Raw genomic sequence first — 21611 nt, forward strand, 5'->3', positions numbered from 1 at the left:
GTGAACAGCACTAGCAGCTATTTCCATCCTGGCTTGATCCTGCTTTAAGCAAACCACAAACTGAAGCTAATTAGCAAGACCTTCTGTTTTGGTGATTAACCATCACGGAGGAAAGAGAGGGAAAAAGGCAAAACTCCCATGACCTGAGGGGCCATGGCAATTCTCTGCTGAAACTTCAGCATCTTGTCTTCATGCTCCACAACGCCTCAACAAGCAATGTAACAACAGGCACATTTTGTCCTAACTCCCCAGAAGGCAGTGGGCAGGGAGTGGGGGAGAGGAAGAAAAAAAGCTAATGCAAAACCAGGGCTCTACGACAGAGCCCGCTCTGTCCAAAAAAAAAAGTTATTCAAGGATTAGACTATCTTGAAGGTGGTTTCTGTGGGGAAGAGTGTCTTTATATCTGCAAAACTTTATAGTGCTTCCAGGTTGGAGGTAAGTGCAGAAACCTTTTTATAAGGCTCTATCTCAACTACTCAAGTTACCTTACTGCCTGGATGCAGCACTGTCATTCCTGCATGAAATATTCAGAGGATTATCTTGTAATCAACTGTCTAATCAGAACCGGTGATGGCTCCCGCTTAGCCTTCAACCTTACGATTTAAGCAGCGTATTGGGAAGAAAAGTTGTCAATGACTAATACCATCCAAGAACGGACTTTTGTTTGCTAATGATAATTGGAGGGAGGTGTAATTATGTGGAGTTCAAATCTTTTTCTTCTTTTGGCCTATTTATGACACTACAATAGATTCTCTAGTGTGAGAGGAGGAAATAGATTTATTTAATGACTGAATAAAGTACAGTGCTTCTACTAGCTTGTGAATTAAGACTGCGCACTGTGCCATGACCAGCAAGAACAGGAGTTGTCTGTATCACTGAGAGATGTACTGATGCACTGTGGCTAAACTATCATAGATATTGAGTTTATACAGGGAGCGGTGTGGCTGTTGTGTCCCAAAACTCGGACTGGGTGCTGTAAAACTTTCCCAGCAAGGCTAAGAAATACACGTGCTGCTTTCAACTCTCGACAAATTGTCACTAGCTAGTTGCCCTTTTAATGAAACAGCTATAGGCAGACCAAAAATAATGAGATTAAATTAGATGACTGTGTTCATCTGTTTACTTCGGCTCAACTGAAGTGCCACACAAGGAATTTTGTGTGTAAACTACACTCATGTTATATGCCTGATTTTACCTAAAAGGGAGAGGGGTCAGGACCCCTGACTCCATCTTGAACAGCTTTATACAGGTCAGCCAAACTTTTCTGCATTACAATTTACTCCTGATAAAAGAGGAAAAGTAATGATTAGAATCTTTCTTTGTGCATACAGGGAGGACAGGTACATTAAATATTACAGAATACTTTTTTAAACACTTGCTTTAGTATTCACATAGAATAATGTCTTCAGATAGGAAAAGTTGAATCACCCTACTCTTCTTAGTCCCTCATTTGGAATGGCACTTCCTAACTTCTAAGTAACGTATCAACAGGTATCAAATACTTGTTCTTCTTACCCTGCTAGTATCTTTTGTTAATCTCAGAACTTCATTTAGAAACTGCCTTCAGTTACAAAGCAGGGAACAACCTGAATGCCATAGCTTCTGGACTGACTAATCTAAAAACTATTAGATCACAGAAATTAAAAAAAAATAATAATTATTAAAAAAAAAAAAGTTGTTCTCAGTTGCTGTGTCTAAGCTCTGTAGCAGGGGGGATGCTACTTCATACAGGCTTTGGTTTGCACACTAGCCTATGTATACAAGTTTTGAGGTGGTGTGCCTGTAATTTTTTTTTGATTGCATAACCACCCCATCCATTTGAACAAATGAATTGCTCTTTGCTTGATCACTTTGCTGAAACATCCACAGTTACAGATCTCAATGTAGTTTATGCTTACTTGGTACAGGGCAATAGTGCAATCACATGGAGCTCCTGGCAACTTTTTGCTTACAAAGTGGGATCAGAGAATACTGCAAGGGAAGCAACTGTTGAACTGCTTTTTGCCTTGATGTTTTATAACCAATTAATCTGTTCCCTGGATAGAAAGCAAACCTACTGCTTTGTATACACTTATATCTGGGAGTGGGAATAAAAATTTGCTGAAAATTATGCTATTTTATATCCACATTACATACTGTGCCAACTAAATGCTAAAGCAGAAAGGCATACCCACTAATTTTGGAATAGTATAGGAATGTAGAGCCAGGTCCTGCTGGGATCCCTGTGGACATAAAGCTCTGCCTGCACAGGTTCAAATTACTAGCTCCTATAAGCTATAAGGATGGGTCCATTACAGGTAATACAGTTAGCTCAGGTAATAAATAATATACACAGGAGGCAATACGATAGGAAGCAATATCCAGCTGGTTAAAATGGAACTGGGTCTGTAGTCTATTTTTAAGAACACTTTCCAATGGAGAAAATCATATCTTGGCATCACTGTGTTTCCTGAGGTACCTAGATATGGTGTTAGTTGAGAATACAGAGCTGCAACAAATAATACCAATATACCAGATTGTGTTTCACCTGCCATAGAGGAGTGGTGCTTGCAAGTCTGTAAAAGTTAGCAGAGAGATTAGATGCTTTTAATAATTAAGGAGTTATATAAGACTCCTCCCCAAATCCATTTAACTTTCCTGTAAATCTATCCTGTAGAACACTCAACAATCCAGCTGGTCTTCTGAAGTGGTGGGATGCATTCTGAATCATTGGTGGAAAGGCAAAGACTAAGATAGCTCAAAACCATCAATGTTCACAAGCAGTATGTAGAAGTTGAAAAACAATGTCCCTCAAAGCCTGGATTCTGCTGGTGAATGTCAATGGAGCTGTCTGATGGCAACACTACTACTCTTAGAGTATGCAGCTCTCTACTAAGCAGGTACTTGGTTACAGGCTTGATTATGTTCTTCGCTTCTGCCAGGAAAGAATGCTTCTGAAAATAGCAGAGTTGCATTAAATGCAACTGGGCTGTGTGAACGGCAATCGAATCCTGCGTGGAGGAACTCCGAGCCCATTGCCTTACTGGCACCACTAAAGCCTCAGACAAAAGACAGCTCTTTTGGGGCAGGCTGCCTGAAAAAGTTTGGTTCTCACGCCAGCAGGTCAAGGCCAGGAATTTATGTACCTTCTCAGTCTGTTAAGGGAGATGTTATAAATTCCACTCCTCTTGCTCTTTCCCGCTTGCCTGTTTCTATGACGGGATTTTCAATGAAACAGCTCGTTCTGGCCTTGAGTGCAACAGGGCCTTGTCTCTGCTTGGAATATATAGGTACTAGCCAGGCCTGAATAATAACATATAGACCATACAGAAGTCCACAGAACTCTATTCTATAAGAAAAAACAATAAGTTCTCATGGGATGTATTACGCACCCACTTTAGTCCATACACTGGCATGGATGCCTGAAAGCAAAATTACAACCAAGGAAGGTGAAGAAAAGCCACATAGTACAGGACATATTCTTGAACCGGTTTATACTGGTCTTAATACATTTCTGTTTATCCAGTTACACTGAGCTACCTCTGCTACGAGTTTGATCCTATAACCAAGCAGTTTTCCAATAAATAATCTGGAACTCCTTAGGAAAAAAATAGTAAATGCACTAGTCTGAAAGCTAGTATCTTTATTTTAGTCTGTTTCTCTCCTGAGACACTTAGATCCACAAGATTTTTCTTGTTAATTGAGGTAGAAGTAATGAAAGAAGGAATACTTGCCTGTTTGTTGGACAGATCTGTCCATCCACTTTGTTGCTGGCGGAAAATACTAGCTGTGCATGTCTGCCTTGCAGAAGTTCCAGAAAACTCTGGCTCCATTTCTGCCCCTGTGAATGCTCCTTTGTGTCCTCCCCATGCTGATAAGCTGGTGCCCGACTCATACAATTATCTGATTAGAAGACCTGTCTGCAGCCATGAAGCCTTAGGCTGCAATCCTGTCAGCTTTCACGAGCTAAGAAAGGTCAGTCTGGGTGAAGGCAGCGATGGAAAAGAAGGGGCAGTCCAGCGACGGTAAGGGGAAGAGCAAGACATTGCCTTTTACCCCTGATCCACTCCTTTTTTCTGGTCTTCTCTGATGTTGCAGGCTGCTGTCCCAGTAGTTGCTTATTTGTCGCTTCAAATGAGCTGCTGTGCAGTTGATTACCTGGATGACCTAAATCCATCTGTCATGGAGCTTAATATCTGGAGCCAGCTACATCAAGGAACTAGCGTGAGGATGGAGGAAAACTGGTGACAGAGATCTACTGCAGTAAGTGGGGCTGGTGCCAATTAAAACTTGGTTTCTCTCCCTGGGGTTATTGTGGTCCCATAGCAGAAGAAACGGTGATGCATAAAAGGCCTGCACTTCTAGCACTGTCCAGCAATAGAGGATGTTTTGAATGAATAATAAGGGGAAAAAGGGCCTACAATTCAATATGTGTTGAATCCACAGCTGAATGGCAAAAGAGAAGAAGCAGGGATCTGCCTGGTTCCTCTCAAAAAGGAATACAACTTGCCTTTTTAGTTGAAAGCACAGAGGGAGTTTTTGTCTGCTCCCAAAGGGAGCCATTCATGCAGATGGGGAGATGTTTTGACCCATTTAGTCATGTGATATTGACATTCATGTAAGGAGCAATAGCTCTTCATCTCTAAACTTTCCTCCCCGTGATCCAGGGGCAATGGTGACAATGTCCTCTGAAACGCCTTCCATTTCTACAGCTGCCAGCCTGTCATGGTTTAACCCCAGCTGGCAACTAAGCACCACGCAGCTGCTCACTCACTCCCCCACATTGGGATGGGGGAGAGAATCAGAAGGGTAAAAGTGAGAAAACTCATGGGCTGGGGTAAAGACAGTATTATAGGTAAAGCAAAAGCCGTGCACACAAGCAAAGCAGAAGAAGGAATCCATTCCCCACTTCCCATGGGCAGGCAGGTGTTCAGCCATCCCCAGGACAGCAGGGCTCCGTCACGCTAAGTAACGGTCACTTGGGAAGACAAACGCCATCACTCCAAACATTCCCCCTTCCTTCTTCTTCCCGCAGTTTTATATACTGAGCATGACGTCCTATGGTCTGGAATATCCCTCGGGTCAGCTGTCCCGGCTGTGTCCCCTCCAACTCCTCGTGTCCCCCCAGCCTCCTCACTGGTGGGGTGGGGGGAGAAGCAGCAAAGCCCTTGGCTCTGGGTAAGCCCTGCTCAGCAGGAACGAAAACATCCCTGGGTTATCAGTACTGTTTTCAGCACAAATCTAAAACATAGTCCCATACTAGCCACTATGAAGAAAATTAACTCTATCCCAGCCAAAACCAGCACACAACCAAAAACTGCACAAGGATAACCTGATTTCCTGACCTTTTCTGCTAGGCTTCTCAGAAGCACTCTTACCCTTCAGGACTTCTATATATGCTTTTCACTAGTTCAAGAACATTTCTGCTAGAGCTTTCCTTTTTCACTCACAACCTATTCCTAAGCCTTAGTGATTCTGTCACAAACATATGGGAAGTTTGGTGTTGCTTTTTTTTTTTTACTACACCTCCTATATCTGGTTTATATATATTATTAAAAAAATTAATTCAATTAGAAGTTTAAATAGTTCTTGTCTTTCAAAAATGCAAATGGAATGAACAGTTTTCCCTCTCTCATATTTTTGAGAAATTAGTACTTCCCAGTGAAACTGCCTGACTGGCAGTAGATTCCACCAGGATCAAGAATCCTCTGGAAGAATTTTTTGTCTTCCGTGACCTGACCGACCAAGTGGAATTTAAATCCTGCTAAATGTATCCATGGCAGCAGTAACTAAATTAAACCTGACACTGACAATTCTGCATTTGAAAGAAATCTAACTTTTGTAGCTAATGCAACAGATGAAGTTCTGGTATCTGTAAATAAGGGAGATTACTGATCAGCTTTGTCTTCAAGTTGGTCTGTCGAAGCACTGAAGTAAATAGGTAAGAGCTGTCCCTCAGCCGCTTCACAAGTACTGAGGACTTGCAGAAGTTACACAGCCTGTCCTCAGCACACAGTTTCTTTGCATTCTGCTTCAGAAGGAATATGTATATGCATTGCAGAAAGATATTTGGTTGCCTGAGCCATAACCGGTATTGTTTGTGTACCAAGAACATCACCCTCTTATTGTGAAGTCTTATGCCATAATTACTGTACTGCCTGGCTAGAGGGAACAAAAACACCAAAAACCTAAAAGTCCGCAGTGTGTCACTAAAGTCTGAAGAGGGGCACGCAAGTGTAATGTCTCTGAAGACAATGCTAAATGCTTTGGGATATGTTCTTTAAGTAGAAGCAACTGTTTCTGTTACAGTGTTGTGGTTTGCCTTTTTTGGTTGTTTTTTTAATAATGTGGATTATTTTCCATGGTGAAGTTGAAAGGGAACAATACAATCTGCAATATCTCTTCTATAAACCGCCCCAAGAATAATCAGAAAATGCTCCATTGTGCTAGTAAGTTTTATTGTTTGCTATGTTGATAGAATTTGTTAGTCAGGATTCTACTGGGTAAAATGGTCTACAGAGAGAAAATGAGGCTTGCACTGTAAAGTTCCTTCATCATAAAACTTGAGATTAAACAACAGGGCTTCTGGGAAATATTCAGTCTGTACAATTCCGAGAATAGCATTCACACTGAGAGGCAGAAGGGATGTAATGCTGCACCACCGTCCCATTGGCACACCGCAGGGGGATCGTGACTATGGTGGTTTGGGTGGCTCTACAGCAGCTGCACAGGTCTTCCCATTTCCCTGTCTCAGCAGAGTATCTGGTGTTGCTTCTGCACTTGCCCTAAATGGAAAGAAGAGATACCAAGTTTGAACAGTGCCAGACCTCAGCGCAATCAGAATCCAGGTTCCTCCCTTCAAAACAGCCATGGATGACTTCACCTGGAGTTCAGTGCTCTGCTGTAAACCACAGACTCAGGTATCTGATTCCAGCGTGGGGTGCTGCTCAAAGAGTAATGTCTCATGAGCATAAGCATAGCAAAGGAGAGGTGAAGGAACCAGTCACCCAAATTAAGCCTATAATTTAAAATATCATAGGTGATGTCCAGGGCTATTGTGGTGGCTTCTAAGCACATACGGTTATCGTCTCAGTGGTGAGATCATGCATTCAGAAAGTGCTTTAGCCCAAATTTTGCAAGCTACACATCCATTGTTGTCCTGCTGGTTGCTATTTTTCCTTGTTCTGTCCACTTTACTAATTCAGACCGAGCTGTCAATGCCTGTAGCTACATGCTTTCATGATGTAAAAACAAACAGCCCCATACCAAACTCTGTCAGAGTCCAGGGTTTTTTGTGGCTCTGTGCGCTTATTTCTGAAATTAATGCAAAAAAATTGCATAGTATTATCAGAGAGGACTTTAGAAAAAACTGTACTCAATACCAGCTATAGCAGGAGTATTTAGTTTACTCAATATACAGCCAGATTCACAAAATAAAGTCTGTACTTTTGCAGGGGAAACTTCAATACATGTAACTTTATGGCTAAAGATCTGATTACCACTGACTTTGTGGACAGGACAAGAGATCAAGCATTTTTTTTTTAATTTTTTTTTTTAATGAAAGGTAAGTGGTTTTGTTGTTGTTAAAGCTTCTACTCTTTAAGACTTGTGTAGCAAATGAAGGCCCTTTGCCAGGTAGCTATGTGAAAAGCCTGGGCATGTATACCCTGAATACTTCTCCCCCCATTCTCATTCTTTTTCCAGTAGCCATGGGAAAGATAGAGACTCATTTTGCCTACTGCCTTAACTAAAGGGAAGACTCAAGGGGCTGGGTGGAAGCCACCTTCTTGACTTGACATCCTTCCATGCCATAATCTGGATTGTGTACAAGGGTTGTATACGATCCTTGTATGAATCATGGTTATCTCAGATGGAGAAACTGTCCTGCTACAACCCAGACTGGGAAGAGAATGTCATCTTCAGTTCCCAGTCTCAGAGAGATGGGAATGTCCAGAAGGGAAGACATGCTCTTGTTTCAAATGGAAGTTGCTCTATAAGGCGTAAGCAGTGATGGGCAGGAAATTAAACTTTTAATCTGATTACGGAAGAAATGCACAAGATGTGCAGAACACAACAGCTTAGTGCGCAGACTAATGGAGAAGTCATAGAGCTTATAGAACACAGAGTCCAATCATAGCGCTCAAGTTTAAATGTCTGTTAAAGTATCACACATCTAAATAACTATTTACACTTTCATAAATCAACTTCAGAGCCTGAAGAGGGATGGGCTTCTGATGGAAGCAAAGGAGAGGGGTATAAACAAAGCCTTTATGCCTTAGTGTACGTGCCTTTTTGCATGCTGCTTGAATAGGGAAAATTCAGGATCACCAAATTACTTTAGGAAATAAGCGCCAATGAGATTTACACTGTTTGAGTGAATTAGTAAGAAGGACAGAAGCTGAGGCACCACTTACTGAAGTGAAGCCATAGTCGAGGCAAAGGTTTCACTTATGGAAGAGAGAAAGAGGGCAAGGGCAGGTCGTGGGGCAGGGGGATTGCTTTTGTTATTTACCTCACAATGAGAAATAGGCACTTCCTTTTCAGCCACACATCCATTGATATTCGTATACTGCAGTCTGGTACTCACTGGTCGACATTCCACTTCCACACCTACCAAATTAAAAAAAGTGTTTGACAGTGCTGACAATTGTTTTTTTAAACTCCCTTCCTTCCCCTTATTACTGAAATTGCTGTTATTGAGATGTCATTACTGGTAAGATCCCTAGCATGAGACTTAGGTGTGTCTCCTTAGAGTAATTAATGTAGAGCTGTGTGACTATATCACACTACAACCCTAAATTTCCACTGGAGAGCAGGGTTTCCCTTATGTTTCTTTTCAATTGACTGCTTTGTTTTAAAGTCACCTTGCCACCTAATGTCTGCCTTTTACCTGTTGGCTTCTGTGTTGAATAACTCTCCTTTTAAAGACAGTTCAACAGTACATTGGGCAAGCAGGTGCACAGGAAAAAGATGACACACATGGGAACCCCAATAACCTAATCAGAGAAACAGAGCACCCTGACCTGGCTATTCCTGGGGCTGTCACAGGACAGAGATCCCACTGTCTCGGGATGATGCCTTTCAGGATGAATCAGTAGGAGCAGCTCTCCAGCTCACCTTACAGACTGAGGTGGGTCACTGCCATCAAGACTCTGTGGGACTTCTTATGCTATGCTAGGGAGGAACTTCTGGGGATTCTACAACGCTTACTTATCATGGGATTTTTAGGGGATGAACCAAAGGTGAGGGAAGAGAGGGATTAAGGTGGTTTGGTGAGGAACAAGCATGGAAAAAATGGATGGATAAAGGCGTAAAGGGGCCTGACTGCATGTTAAACTGCTGGTTCATACTTTTGTCTGACCTTGCCCTATGTTTGATCACTGCAGTCTGTCCTTTCTTCTTATTAAACTCCATTTCTAACTACTTGTACTGGGTGACAGACTCTCTGTTCTGAGTGGATGTGTGTGCATGGAGGCATAAGTGCCAGCAACTGGAATCAGACCACAGCTCATAGGACCCGTGAGTCTAGGTTAGCAGGGATGCAGGACCAGTTACTGGACAGAGTGCCTAAAACCACCAAAGACCTTCATCCTGATCAGCCAGAGGGGACATCAGGATGAGGATGTGGGTGCTGTTTGTGTTTGCCAGAGTACTGAGTGTTTCTCTGTGTGTACGTAAAAAATGTACATGTGTATGTTGTATACATGTGTTTGCCTGTGTGCTTCTTGGGATACGTGCTCAGCCTCACTCTTGCCTGGACCTGGGAACATGGAGCTGTGGCAGCCTCACCTCTGTCGGCTCCTACATTTGACAACTCCTAACAGTCCTTGCACGTGTGGTGGATGAAAACTAACATGGCAAAAAGAAAAACTAGGAAAAAAAAAAATCAGAAAAGTAATTCTGAAAAAATCTAACTTTGGGTCAATGGGAACTTTTCCACTGTCTTCAGTATGTCATGAAATACTCTCGTACTTGTTTTTCAATACCTTTTGCTCTTAGTGTTAAGTACATTCTCCCTGTTTTTTTCCATCTAACAAGAAATCCACACAGGAGGCAGTAGGCCTGGATTTGTTATGTGTGGAGGGTGCAAGCTCAGGGAATCTGATCTCTCTTTGTGAAGTGAGGTTGGTTTGCTATAATCTGTTAATTGTGGTAGTTGACAGTGACTCTGCTCCTCTACTTTTGAAGGCAACCTTGCCGTTAACATGCTCAAACACAGACTAATCCAGAATATTTTGTTCTGAACACTCTTGTCTGTTTTGGTCCACATCTAAAGACTTATGAAGGAGCTAATGCTTTTTTTAAGTGGATATTTTATGCACTGCAAACAGCAGTTCTTTGTAGTGTTAATATAGTGCTATGCCTCTGTGTAAAGACAGACTCCTGCTTTTACTCATTTCTAGCTCACCAATGGAATTTCTGTATTTAACAGAATACTAGACTATTTTTTACGTACTACACAGCAGCATTTTAGAGAGCTGAAGGGATTCAGCTGGCCAACTGCACAACTAAGTAGATACATAAATTGAAGAGAAATGTATCCACCTTCCTAGCAGCAAACATAGCTTTCGATACCTTTTGCAGGGGAATCTTACTACCAAATTGGCTCTGTGCATTGCTAAGGCTTTACATTTCATTAAAAAAAGAAAAAAAAAAAAGGGTTGAAAAGTGTTTCTGGCTCCAGGGCTGGAACTGCCAGTTCTCTTCTAATGATTTCACCAATTCATTTGATAAAACTTGTCCACCTGGAAGGAATACACAATTGTGTCCACACAACTGAAAACCCCAAACAAAATAATTGTCATCAGACTCAACACAGCTTTATCACCCTTTTGATCCTGACTTATTGACTTGTTCTCAAGTTACTTTACTACTCTCATTTACTTTTTTTTGTAGACTGTGCCTCCTTTCCAAAGGCAAGTGCTTGTAACTTCACAAGACATATATAATTGAGATCAACAGGGAAAAGAGGTAAGAAGCAGAGATGCAAATTCTTTGTTAAGTGGGAAAATAAGGAATATCCTTTGCAAATAATCAAGTCCTTTGCTAGTACCACAAAAATCTAATAAGAAAATAAGCTTGTTCACTTATGTGCTCCTTCATACTTAAAACCTGGAACAATCCCCTCAGACACACTAACGAACTCCAAAGGCCAAGGCATAACATAGAAAGGGAAACTGGTTTCTTACACAACCTTTACTCAAAGCCACGTAGGACTTTACTGAACCAAAAGCATCACCCTGAACTGTGCTTTGAACTTGAGAGAACAAGTTCTTTGCCCAACTCTTTATGGTACTGAGGTGTCTGAAAGACAAACTCTCTCAATACCTGGGAAGGCAATATAACCTATATCTAAGTCTCCGTGTCCATGAGAAACTGATTATTCTCTTATCTGACTTTTAAGAATAACTAAATTACTCTGGGTTTACAGTAGCTTTGCCAAGCCTTGGTGTTCCCTGTAGAGTATGTAACAGACTGCATGTTGCTACTGAGTGCGCTGGTGGAAAGATATAAATACAGAGGAGAGAGAAAGAGAGTTTGGTATCTAGGAGCATCTGTTTGATTCCAAGCTATGTGTTAATCACCATCCTTCAATTGATAACCGATGGTTAGTTGGCTGGATGCAGTATGTTGGCTTTTTCCTTATGAAGGGCCCTGAATAGAGAAGTGACCAGGAATAGGACTGCTCTGTAATACATGACTTTTTAGTTTTGAGCTATATCCAAGCAAACATCAATGGGAATAAGGATTTGAAGGCCCATACAGTATAGGAATTTTTAGGCACATGATATTTCACTTACACCACTTTGCTTTTGCTGCTGCAAGGAGGTATCACTTTTAAATCACTGTAACTGTTAAATATATGTATTGAGCTGTGCTCATCTGGAACTGGGTTTCTCCTCTCAATTGCAGTGATAGGTATTCTCAATTAGCAGAGCCCACCACCCTGTCTTTTAAATCTCAAAACCTGTTTTTGTTAATAAATAATTCTCAGTATTCCCTACTTGAAGTCTGGTAGATTAACACTCTCTTAACTAAATTACCTGTTTGAGCCATTTGATGACAGTCTATCTCAATAGCTTTCTGATTTCTACTTCTCAAGCTGGAACTCAGTGATTATACAGACAGGTAATGGCTGCAAACTCTCTAGGAGTTAACATCCTTCATCAGGGGTATTATTACAGCAGTCACTGTGCCAGTGTGGTGATGGGCTGCTATGCTGGCCATCTTTTATTTATTAGCACATGCACAGAGGAAAAAAAAGAAAAGAAAAAAAAAGGGCATAACACAGGAAAGATGTTGATATTCTGACCTTAAAAGAGGTCAGAATATATCATAATATCAATCTTCTCTTACTTTTTTTATTATGATTATTTTAAATGAGCTACGGTATTATTAATTTTTTACTTACAAAGGAGAAAACTGAGAGGTTGTCTGTTCACAAAAGCATCAGAGATTCATTTTAGAAATGAGAACCCAACCCTGCAATCTTTCCCTCATGTAAGCAAACCCTTCCTATGCTCACAGCCTGACTGACATTTGGATTATCTACACAATGATGCATGAAATTAAGAGTTGCGGGACTGAGTCATAAACTGCCAAATTTAAGAGGCAGTCAGGCTGTTCAATAGGAATGCAACCTTTGACAAACATTTTCCCTCCCATTTTTTGGTTATTACACTATTGAAAACCAATCAAAATTACATTACTGCCACCAGGGGTTTTTTTGCTAAATTCATTTTAAGTTGATTGATTATTCATGAAGTGGTTGCCTCACATATTCAGTATCAGGTTATATGACTTGTCAACCTGTGCATGCAATACTGTTCCTGTTATCTTTAGATGAACAATAAAATAAAACATTCATAATTAACTTCAGTATAAAATGTGGAGAGTATCCATTTCTTGCAAAGCACTTGTGAATACTGTCAAAACACGTGTTCTAGTGGACAAAACATGACAGCAGTATCCCAATCAGAGAGCAGACTTGTTCGATGGTTTATATTAACCACATTGCTTAGCTCTGTTTCATTAAACTGCATCTTACGCGAAACATAGCTCCTTACCCAATAGCTTACACTCTCTGCAATTTCCATACAAGACTTTTGGCTTATTTACTTACATGTGTCACAGCAGGTATTGCCAATTTTTGCAATTCTGCCCTAAAACAATAAAAAAAAAAAACAACAAAAAAACTTCTATTTTGGCACAAGTAATACACATTTGTTCTGCTGGAAGAATACAAAGGGATATTTAAAACAGGTTATTAGGCAAGCAAATTATATTTCTATATTGTACAAAAATATAAATCTACATTAGTAATCATCTCTCTATCCATTTTAAGGTTTTGAACTTATGATTGTATTTGTTGATAGCTGGTTGGAAATAATTGACTATACTAGCAAGTTCAACAGCTGAAAATACTGCTTTCACCTTATAGTAGGAGCTTTCTAAAGTAAAGACATTGAATACAAATAAATTCCTGGGAACCAGAGTGATAAAATCAATAGTGTTCAAGTCTTATGCCTGTTTAAGAAAGGAAGTTAAACAGTTCCTCTTGATTTTTTTTAGCAATATAGATGAAAGCATGCCTATTCCACAACAGCTGAAAATGTACAGGCAAATCATCATAAAATATCACATCTGTCAAATAAGTTTTAGCAGCCAAAAATTTTATTTTTCTTGTTTCATTACAACCATGAAAATAATTCTCAGAAATATATGTATGGTGGGAAATTGCTGACAACCCACAGTGAAAGGAAAAATGGATAAACATTTATACTGCAGGGTGATGCCGTTGTTGCACTGAACACCTGAACTTACATGCAAAAGTTTGGAGGCTTTTTTAATTAAAAAAACTAAACTTTGCATCTGTAACTAGAAGAAAACCACTAATTTTATAGCTGAAATAGTTCAATATTTTTGATGGAAGGAGAATAAATGCAGTTTGGGAAGTTCTGGTTAAAAAGTAAACTACTCTTCATTGAATTTTCAATGAAGACCTTTAGGATATGATAACAACTCCAAGCCTGTAATATAATCTAGCATTTTTCTAAATCTTTGTTTATATAACAAAACTGCATGTGCTATAGTGATTTGGAAGTTTGAGCTCTTCCTACAGCATTGTGAAAATTCCTTTCCCTAAACTCACATGGGGGTAGAGAAAAAATGTCTTAGCGTTTCATGTGCATATTCATAGGGAAGAAGGGGCTTATCCGACTGTTTTCTCAGGTCGTGTAATTATCCATGCAGTTTTGCTCTGGATACTAAACTAAAAACATTGTTAGAACAACCATTTTCTTATGTTCGCTGCTTCATATGAAACAGAATTACTGCATGCTCAGCATCTTCCCTGCAGTACAGTCCCAGAAAAAAACAGCATATATTTTAAAATAAAGAAAACATACATTTTTCTGAATTTCAAAGAAAGTTCAAATTCAGTTTAGCCAAGGTGCTGGGAGAGGGTTGGGGTTTCCCACCCTAATACACATAAAGTACCTATATACAGAACCATAACCATGACAGAGTCTATTAGGAAATGTGGAAACAGGACCCATTTCACTACTTACTCCTTCAGCCAGACATCTTCTGGAATCAAATGGAGGACAGCTAGTGATTCTCCTTTCCCAGATAAATTCCCCTTTCTCATTTACTTTGCAGAAGTGACTATCGCAGCCATCCTGAAGCGATTCATTTGGCTGTAAAGATTGAAGGGCTGTTAGCTTTACACAGAAACAACATGGGACAGTAAATTTTCAGGATACTATACAACCTGACTGTTCCTCTACTGATATTTCAGTTAAAGTACCATGGTGGTGAAGTTTATCAAACATGGAAATGTTTAGTAAACAGAATTGTTTATCAACAAAGTCATCATCTTCTGTTTACTTCCGTAGCCATATTGATTACAGCTCAGTCAAGACTGCCAAAACCTGACCTTTTTCAGGTCTTAACAGGGAAGAAATTTCCATTAACTTAAAAGAGAAACTTGTCTAAGTGAGAAAATTGGGAGTTTGGCCTATGAATTGTTTTTTAGAGACATATATATGAATATTTAACCTGGCTGAGTTGGGAGCTTCTTAAAAAAAATATACATAAAACCATACCCTCACCCCCACATAGAATCATAGAACAATATAGATTGGAAAAGACCCTTAAGATCATCAAGTCCAACCATTAACCTAGCACTGCCAAGTCCACCACTAAACCATGTCCCTAAGCACCACATCTACACGGCTTTTAAATACCTCCAGGGATGGTGACTCAACCACCTCCCTGGGCAGCCTGTTCCAATGCTTGACAACCCTTTCGGTGAAGAAATTTTTCCTAATATCCAATCTAAACCTCCCCTTGGTGCAACTTGAGGCCATTTCCTCTCATCCTATCACTTGTTACTTGGGAGAAGAGACCAGCACCCACCTCGCTACAACCTCCTTTCAGGTAGGTGTAGAGAGCGATAAGGTCTCCCCTCAGCCTCCTTTTCTCCAGGCTAAACACCCCCAGTTCCCTCAGCTGCTCCTCACAGGACTTGTGCTCTAGACCCTTAACCAGCTTTGTTGCTCTATCCATACTCTCCCCATCTAAAACTTAGCTCAGGAATGGAACAAAACAAAATGTTATATGCTGTTTCTTGTGACAAGCCAATGTGTCTTAACCACAAAAATATCCACTCCTGTTTAAGAACCTATCGTGCTGGAGAAATTTTTCAAAATTCACATTTTCAACTTAAATTATCCATTTCTCATTTAAAATTAGGTTTTTAATTTCCTCTAAGTAGTTGTTTGAGTTCTTATTCCAGTTAAAGTTCCTTGATAATATTCATGCTTGCAGGCACATCTAGAATGTCTCTCTAGAATTTTGCACTGTGATATGAAGTCGCCTTTTTTTCATTTGCAAACAACAACAACAAAAAAGCTTCCTTGAGAAATCATTCTGAGGTATAAAAGAAAAGGCACTACTAATACCATGCTACCTAACCAAAAAGGAGGAGAAAAAAAAAAAAGCGCTTTTCTTGGGTTCATCAGAAGTCTATGCTACTTTTATATTTACACATAAATAAAAGAGCGCTTAAACTTACCTGAAGGTATTTAAGCCTTCCATCTCTCAGCCTGATGCCACATGAAGTTGGCACACATTTTCCGCAGCAAGAGCCAGAGATTTCTTGCATTCTGTAATTCTAGAAGGTAGAAGACATTTTTCTGGGTTTATTTTGTTTTAAGCACGCTTCCTACACTTATTTGTAGAGGGTTGGGTTGGGGTTTTTTTTGGGGGGGGGGGGGGGGGGCGGGGATAAAATCAGTGGACAAAGTGATAGACAGCAGACTGCTTTTTAAACAGTAGGACTAGACTAGCTTAATTTAATTAGTTGCATACTTTTGATTTTTGTTTTATAAAGGCTGGCATTAATCCTTGTACTGATTTATCATACAATAGGGAGAAAAGTTTATTTCCAAGTACAAAGCCTCCTGCATCCACTAAATTCAATATTCTTTGACTATAACAGTTGTGAAGTCAGGTCTACTAAACAACACATGACAGTCAGAGAGGGTAAGAAACTTATTCAAATGTTTTGGGTGACACATATTTCGCATTTGTGGTGTGCAGGAGCTTCTCTGTAAAGCTAAAGAATACTACACAGCGCAACTTGGAAAAGTAGTTTGAAGTGCTTAAACTAGGAGAAAAGGGTAAGATAACCAGTAAGCAGTGGGCAGGGAAAGGGGAGAATAAGGCTAAGGTGGAAAATTTGGACTATGGAAAGAAAAAGAAAATGGCCTGATAAAACAAGAAAGTAAAAAGAGCATCAGGAAGGGTATGACATAATAAAATGAAAAAAGGAGAGAAAGAAAAGAGAAATAATAGAGCCCCACAAATGGCACAGGAACGAAAAAAACAGTGACAGGGAAAGGACCATGGGAGAATGAGCAACACTACATGGAGAGGAAGAAAGGTATGGAGTGGATAATGGAAAGGGGGGGGGGGGGGTGGAACCAAACAGAGAGGAACTGGGTTAACACATGAAGTGTCCCACAGTAATGTCTCCAGCTGCTACACATAACCAACAGCTGCTTATGATGAGCTGAACATTTTTAAGACAACAAACACTTTTTGGTTGAGTGAAGGCATGCATGTTATCCATATGTTTTTTATAGAAAAAGAATTTGGGGAGGGTAGAGGGTTACTATTAAATCATTGAAAGAAAACATAATTCATTGTTATTTAGGTGAACTTGCTCTACTAGCAAAAATGTAAGCACCTAAAGTAGGTCATAAAATGACCAAAAAAAATTACCCTGATGAGCAGAATATGCTGCAGTTGGCTGCACTTCAATTACCAGTGCATTTACTTTCACAGCTTCAGCATCCAGTAGAAAGCAGGTGCTCCTGAGACAGTATATACTCTTAACCCATGATTTTATCCATTATAAAGGAATTGCTTTTAACCTGGGTATACCATGAAATCAATGACTCTGAGACAGGAAAGATCCCAAGTATGTGTGTGAATCCCACTAGCCTTAGGGGGATGAAGACATTCTGTATCTTATTTGATATTTTTTTCCCCTCAAGCTCCACAGATTCATTACAATGGCTACAAAGGAATACATACACCTAGACCTACAACCTCCCTTGGGTAGCTGCACATCTCCTAAACACAAGTTCATAGTGCTAATAAGCCCAACTGGAAATTGCCCTTTCTTCATGGTTTTTTTTTTTGTTTAGTCTTTACTTTTGGGTCAGGTGGGGGAAAGGAACTGTTTGGGAATTGTGTGGGTGGTGAAAGGAGGAGGAGAGGAATGTTTCCCCATATTTTACCATGTATTTTATTGGTTCCTCTACCTTCAATTTCTACAGCTGGCTTCTTGCATTGAAAAGCAAGAATTGATGTTTGTGTATTTTTCTGTGGGAACACACATATGCACACATGTTTCTGGCCACAGATTCATCCTAGTGTATCTGGGTTTTCTTGTCATTGATCTGCCAGGTTATATTTTGTGGAAGTGAGGAAGATGCTTAGCACTGAGCTTGGCCATTTCTTTTCCTTTCAGAAGCCTGTGTCTATAATCATACCTTACAGGAGGGGTGATCTTAGGGTCCAGAACCACACAAAGTATTCCAAGATTCTCTCTTTTGTCAGAGGCTACATCCACACCAGCAAATAAAGCAGGTCAAGGCCAGTTTTCTGGCCCTGCAGACAAGTGGAACATGTACGTATGTCTAAACTCCATTGTCTCCACAAAACAGGCTGGCCTTGGGTCATCCTAACCACGGACCTGCGCCTGGGCATTATTTGGAAGTTTGCTAGTTAGAAGAGGCCAGCTGGGACACTGCTGACAATTCTTGAAGATAAGTGGTTACAGGACAGAATTTGAGCCTGCAGTCTCACTCTGTTTAGTTTATTAGTACAGATGAAACCACAGAATCTTGGCTGACTACATTGTCCTTTCCAGTTCTACTTAGGGATTGAAAACTGGACTCATCCAAAACTCTGCCCCTCTCTCTTGCACAGACCTTGTCAATGTATGCCTCTCCTCAATATCGGCTGGACATCCTATATCATCACGTTAGAGATGTGCCTTTTGGTGCAATGGCCACTGCTTGCACAGGCTCTGGGTTTGGTCAGGCCCACTGGGCTCCGTCCCTTATCCGAGGAAAGGCAGAAGAGGAAGGGGCATTTAAGCCTTTTTCTGTAAAACTTAGCTGCCGGTCTGTGCTCCGCAGACAGGGGGAGATTAAGCCAGGCCCTGCAACTTGCTTAGGTCTCCTTCTACTTGAGGTATTGGTGCTAAGAGAGAAAACTCCATGACTGAGCAGAAGTAGTCAGGCACTCCAGTCACACTGCTGGTCAGTGGAGTAAAAATGGGAGCTATTTGTCTCTGGCTTTCCCAGCCAAGCTCATTCCTTGCAGATGATGGCAGCAAAGCAGCAGCAAAGACTTCAAAAAGGCCAGTGGAACTGATGGAGACAATCACCTCAAATCACCTAAGGCATGGCTGGGAACCAGACAGAAATAAATATTATTGAGCCCGGCTATTAGGCAATTTGGAACAGTCATAGAAAAGCCCTGAAGCATGGAGATCTGGCTGAGCCGCCGGTCCCTGGAGGGACAGATAATACTGTAGGAAAGGAGACACAGCAGTTCCTGTTGCAAATGATTTGCCAAACCTTATTTTGCCCTAAAGGTAGGTAGTTTAAAATACACAATAAAATGTGCCTGTGGACCTGAGCACTATGAAAAGTTACCTTTCCTACATTGTGGATTTAGATCATATTTGGTATATTTCTTCTAATTCAGGGAAAGGAGAACACAGGGCCATGACTTCTCAGAAAAACTTCAAGAAAGGCAACAGGTCCCAGAGTTGTACAGAACATGAACTGGTGTATACGATGAAGAGCATGAGCTTCTCATCAGACACATTCTTAACCAGAACATCCAGACCACTTGCACTTACTATTGGACATGGTTCACAGCTTAATTTTGTACACGTCAGAGTATATCTCTGAGAAGTCGGTGACTGGAGGGAGCAGAGACATGTTGTACATTGATCCACCATCAGGCGTCTCCGTGGCTGAAACATTAGAAGCAGTTTATAAGTCAGTGACGATCTCTTCAGCAAAACTCAAGTAAATGAGCAATTTTATCTCTGTTAAATCTCTTACATTAAATCTTGCATTGCAATTCTTTGCAAAAGAAAACAGAAAACCAATGCCCCCTCCTTCCAGAGACCCAAATTTTTGCATCTGTAATTCTACAACAAGCAACATAGCATGAGGCTATTTTTCCAGTAAGCCCTTTAGAATTCCTTAATCTGCAAAATGGCATTGGCATTTCTTACTTAGTTGCTTACAAAGCTAGCAAGCAAGAAAGGAATCCTTGAAAGATTTTGTCATGAGGTATCCTGACTATGCGTTAGGTGGTCACCACCAGTTTATTGTTCCTGAGTGTAGTGAATTGGTTTGACAACAAGTTTTTATTCTTGAGCCATCGCAGCCCACAGATCATGGGCAGAAGTTACGTGTTATTGTAATAATACTGCTTAGAATCTCAAAAGGCCTAAAAGCTTAAAGTTGAGAAAGAAGAAAAACAAAAGCAGAAACAGAATTACTGAGTGAAGAACTGGACTTGTCCATAGTCACAGGCAAATCAGTGGCTGAGCTGGCACAAAATTCAAATTCCCTGAGCTCTTCACCAGCACCTTGTTTGCTGGATCCCACCACCTTTTCAAAGCTAGCAAAAATGGCATTTAAAATGTAGAGAAAAAATGCCAAACTATTAAATGGGAAACAAAAGGACGCGGAGTTAGTAATTTAATTCCTGGCACTTAAAGGAATTCTAAATACAGAGTCTTTCTGCCTCCCAAGTGCACAGCCTTTCATTTCAACCCCAAAATAACAAACCGCTATGTTTGAAGGGACAAAACGGGAGGAGTGTACTCAAGATTTTCACAAAGAACTTCTAAAACCTAATAAATATGGTAAACAGACACTAAATATTGCTAGATTATAAAAGCTTTGAGTTGCGCTTCAAAAGTCAATGGAATGTCACTGTTGACTTCCTTTGGAACAGGAATTGCCCATGGTACATACTATGCATATCTTCAAATTCCTTTTTTTCTTGTTCCACACTAGTAAACATTCATGGAACAAATGGAGCAAAACCAAGAAGCTGGCCAGAGTAACAATGTAAAGGTAATGCATTTACGGGTAGTTCAGAGCCAATACTCCAGCATATACGCTGAAGGACAAATGTTCTGATTAAAGAATTTTAATTACATTCTTATTCTGCACCCAGCACAACAGAGGTCCTCAGGCCTCAGTGGTTTTCTATAAAGCACCAGTAATAGCAATGACTTTTTTTCTTGTTTTGTGGAGGTCTAGAAAAAAGATCCTCCACATACAACATGATGGAGGTGGTAATACAAATAGGGAGATCCCTGTCTTTTAATAATTCAGCTTGAGACCTTGACACAGGACTCCTCTTCTTTCTCGGTTTAACCTTTTATAGCGAATATCGGGTCATTAATCTGAAGGATTAAAAGACCTCAATGGATGCAGGCATGACATTTTCCAATGGGAGAGGAAAAGATAGCAAATGTCATATGAAACTCCAGACTTCTTGCTTTCTCTCAACATTGGAAAGTATTCAGACACCAGAGCGATAGTTCTAGTACAGACTACATGGCCTTAACAAGGGCATTCAGTCCACTGACACTAGTATTGCTCTACCAGTTAGTAGCTCCACACATGCATGTGCATGCACACACAAAAGCTTTGCAAATCTAGGAGATGTCCCCATCACGTTGACCTGTTTCAAAATATGTTTGGGTTTGTTCTGTTTACCATCATAATCGTATTGAATTCAGGCCCTCTAAAAGTAAATGCTTATCGCAGAATGCTTCAGTAGCTCTAGGCTTTCACATTATGAAGAAAGGGTCTATAACGCAACAATCAATATTAAAACTCAAATCCGCATTGGACCTTCTAATAGTTCCAACATTCCAATTAAATACAAAAAAGACAGATAAAGTTGAGTTTATAATAAAACCACTGTTACAGGCAGGAACATAGGGCTTACTAGAGACATGTTGAAACAAAATCCTCACACACAAATGCCTTGAACTTTTGGGGGAAGGTCTT

General features: G+C 40.4%; 1 protein-coding gene across 1 annotated transcript in view; it reads right to left on the reverse strand.

The window, feature by feature from the left end:
• Positions 1-6420: 6420 nt before the first annotated feature.
• VWF (von Willebrand factor) overlaps positions 6421-21611 on the reverse strand; it is a 144822-nt gene continuing 129631 nt past the window's right edge. The window contains exons 47-52 of the mRNA XM_069806803.1: positions 19427-19543; positions 16058-16156; positions 14550-14678; positions 13103-13142; positions 8492-8589; positions 6421-6764 (exon numbers count right to left, since the gene is read on the reverse strand). Coding sequence (XP_069662904.1) covers positions 6576-6764; positions 8492-8589; positions 13103-13142; positions 14550-14678; positions 16058-16156; positions 19427-19543 — 672 coding nt within the window. The 3' untranslated portion in view covers positions 6421-6575. The remainder of the gene's footprint in view (positions 6765-8491; positions 8590-13102; positions 13143-14549; positions 14679-16057; positions 16157-19426; positions 19544-21611) is intronic.

This window comes from Haliaeetus albicilla, chromosome 19 (assembly GCF_947461875.1).
Source record: "Haliaeetus albicilla chromosome 19, bHalAlb1.1, whole genome shotgun sequence".
In the NCBI taxonomy this organism is placed as follows: Eukaryota; Metazoa; Chordata; class Aves; order Accipitriformes; family Accipitridae; genus Haliaeetus; species Haliaeetus albicilla.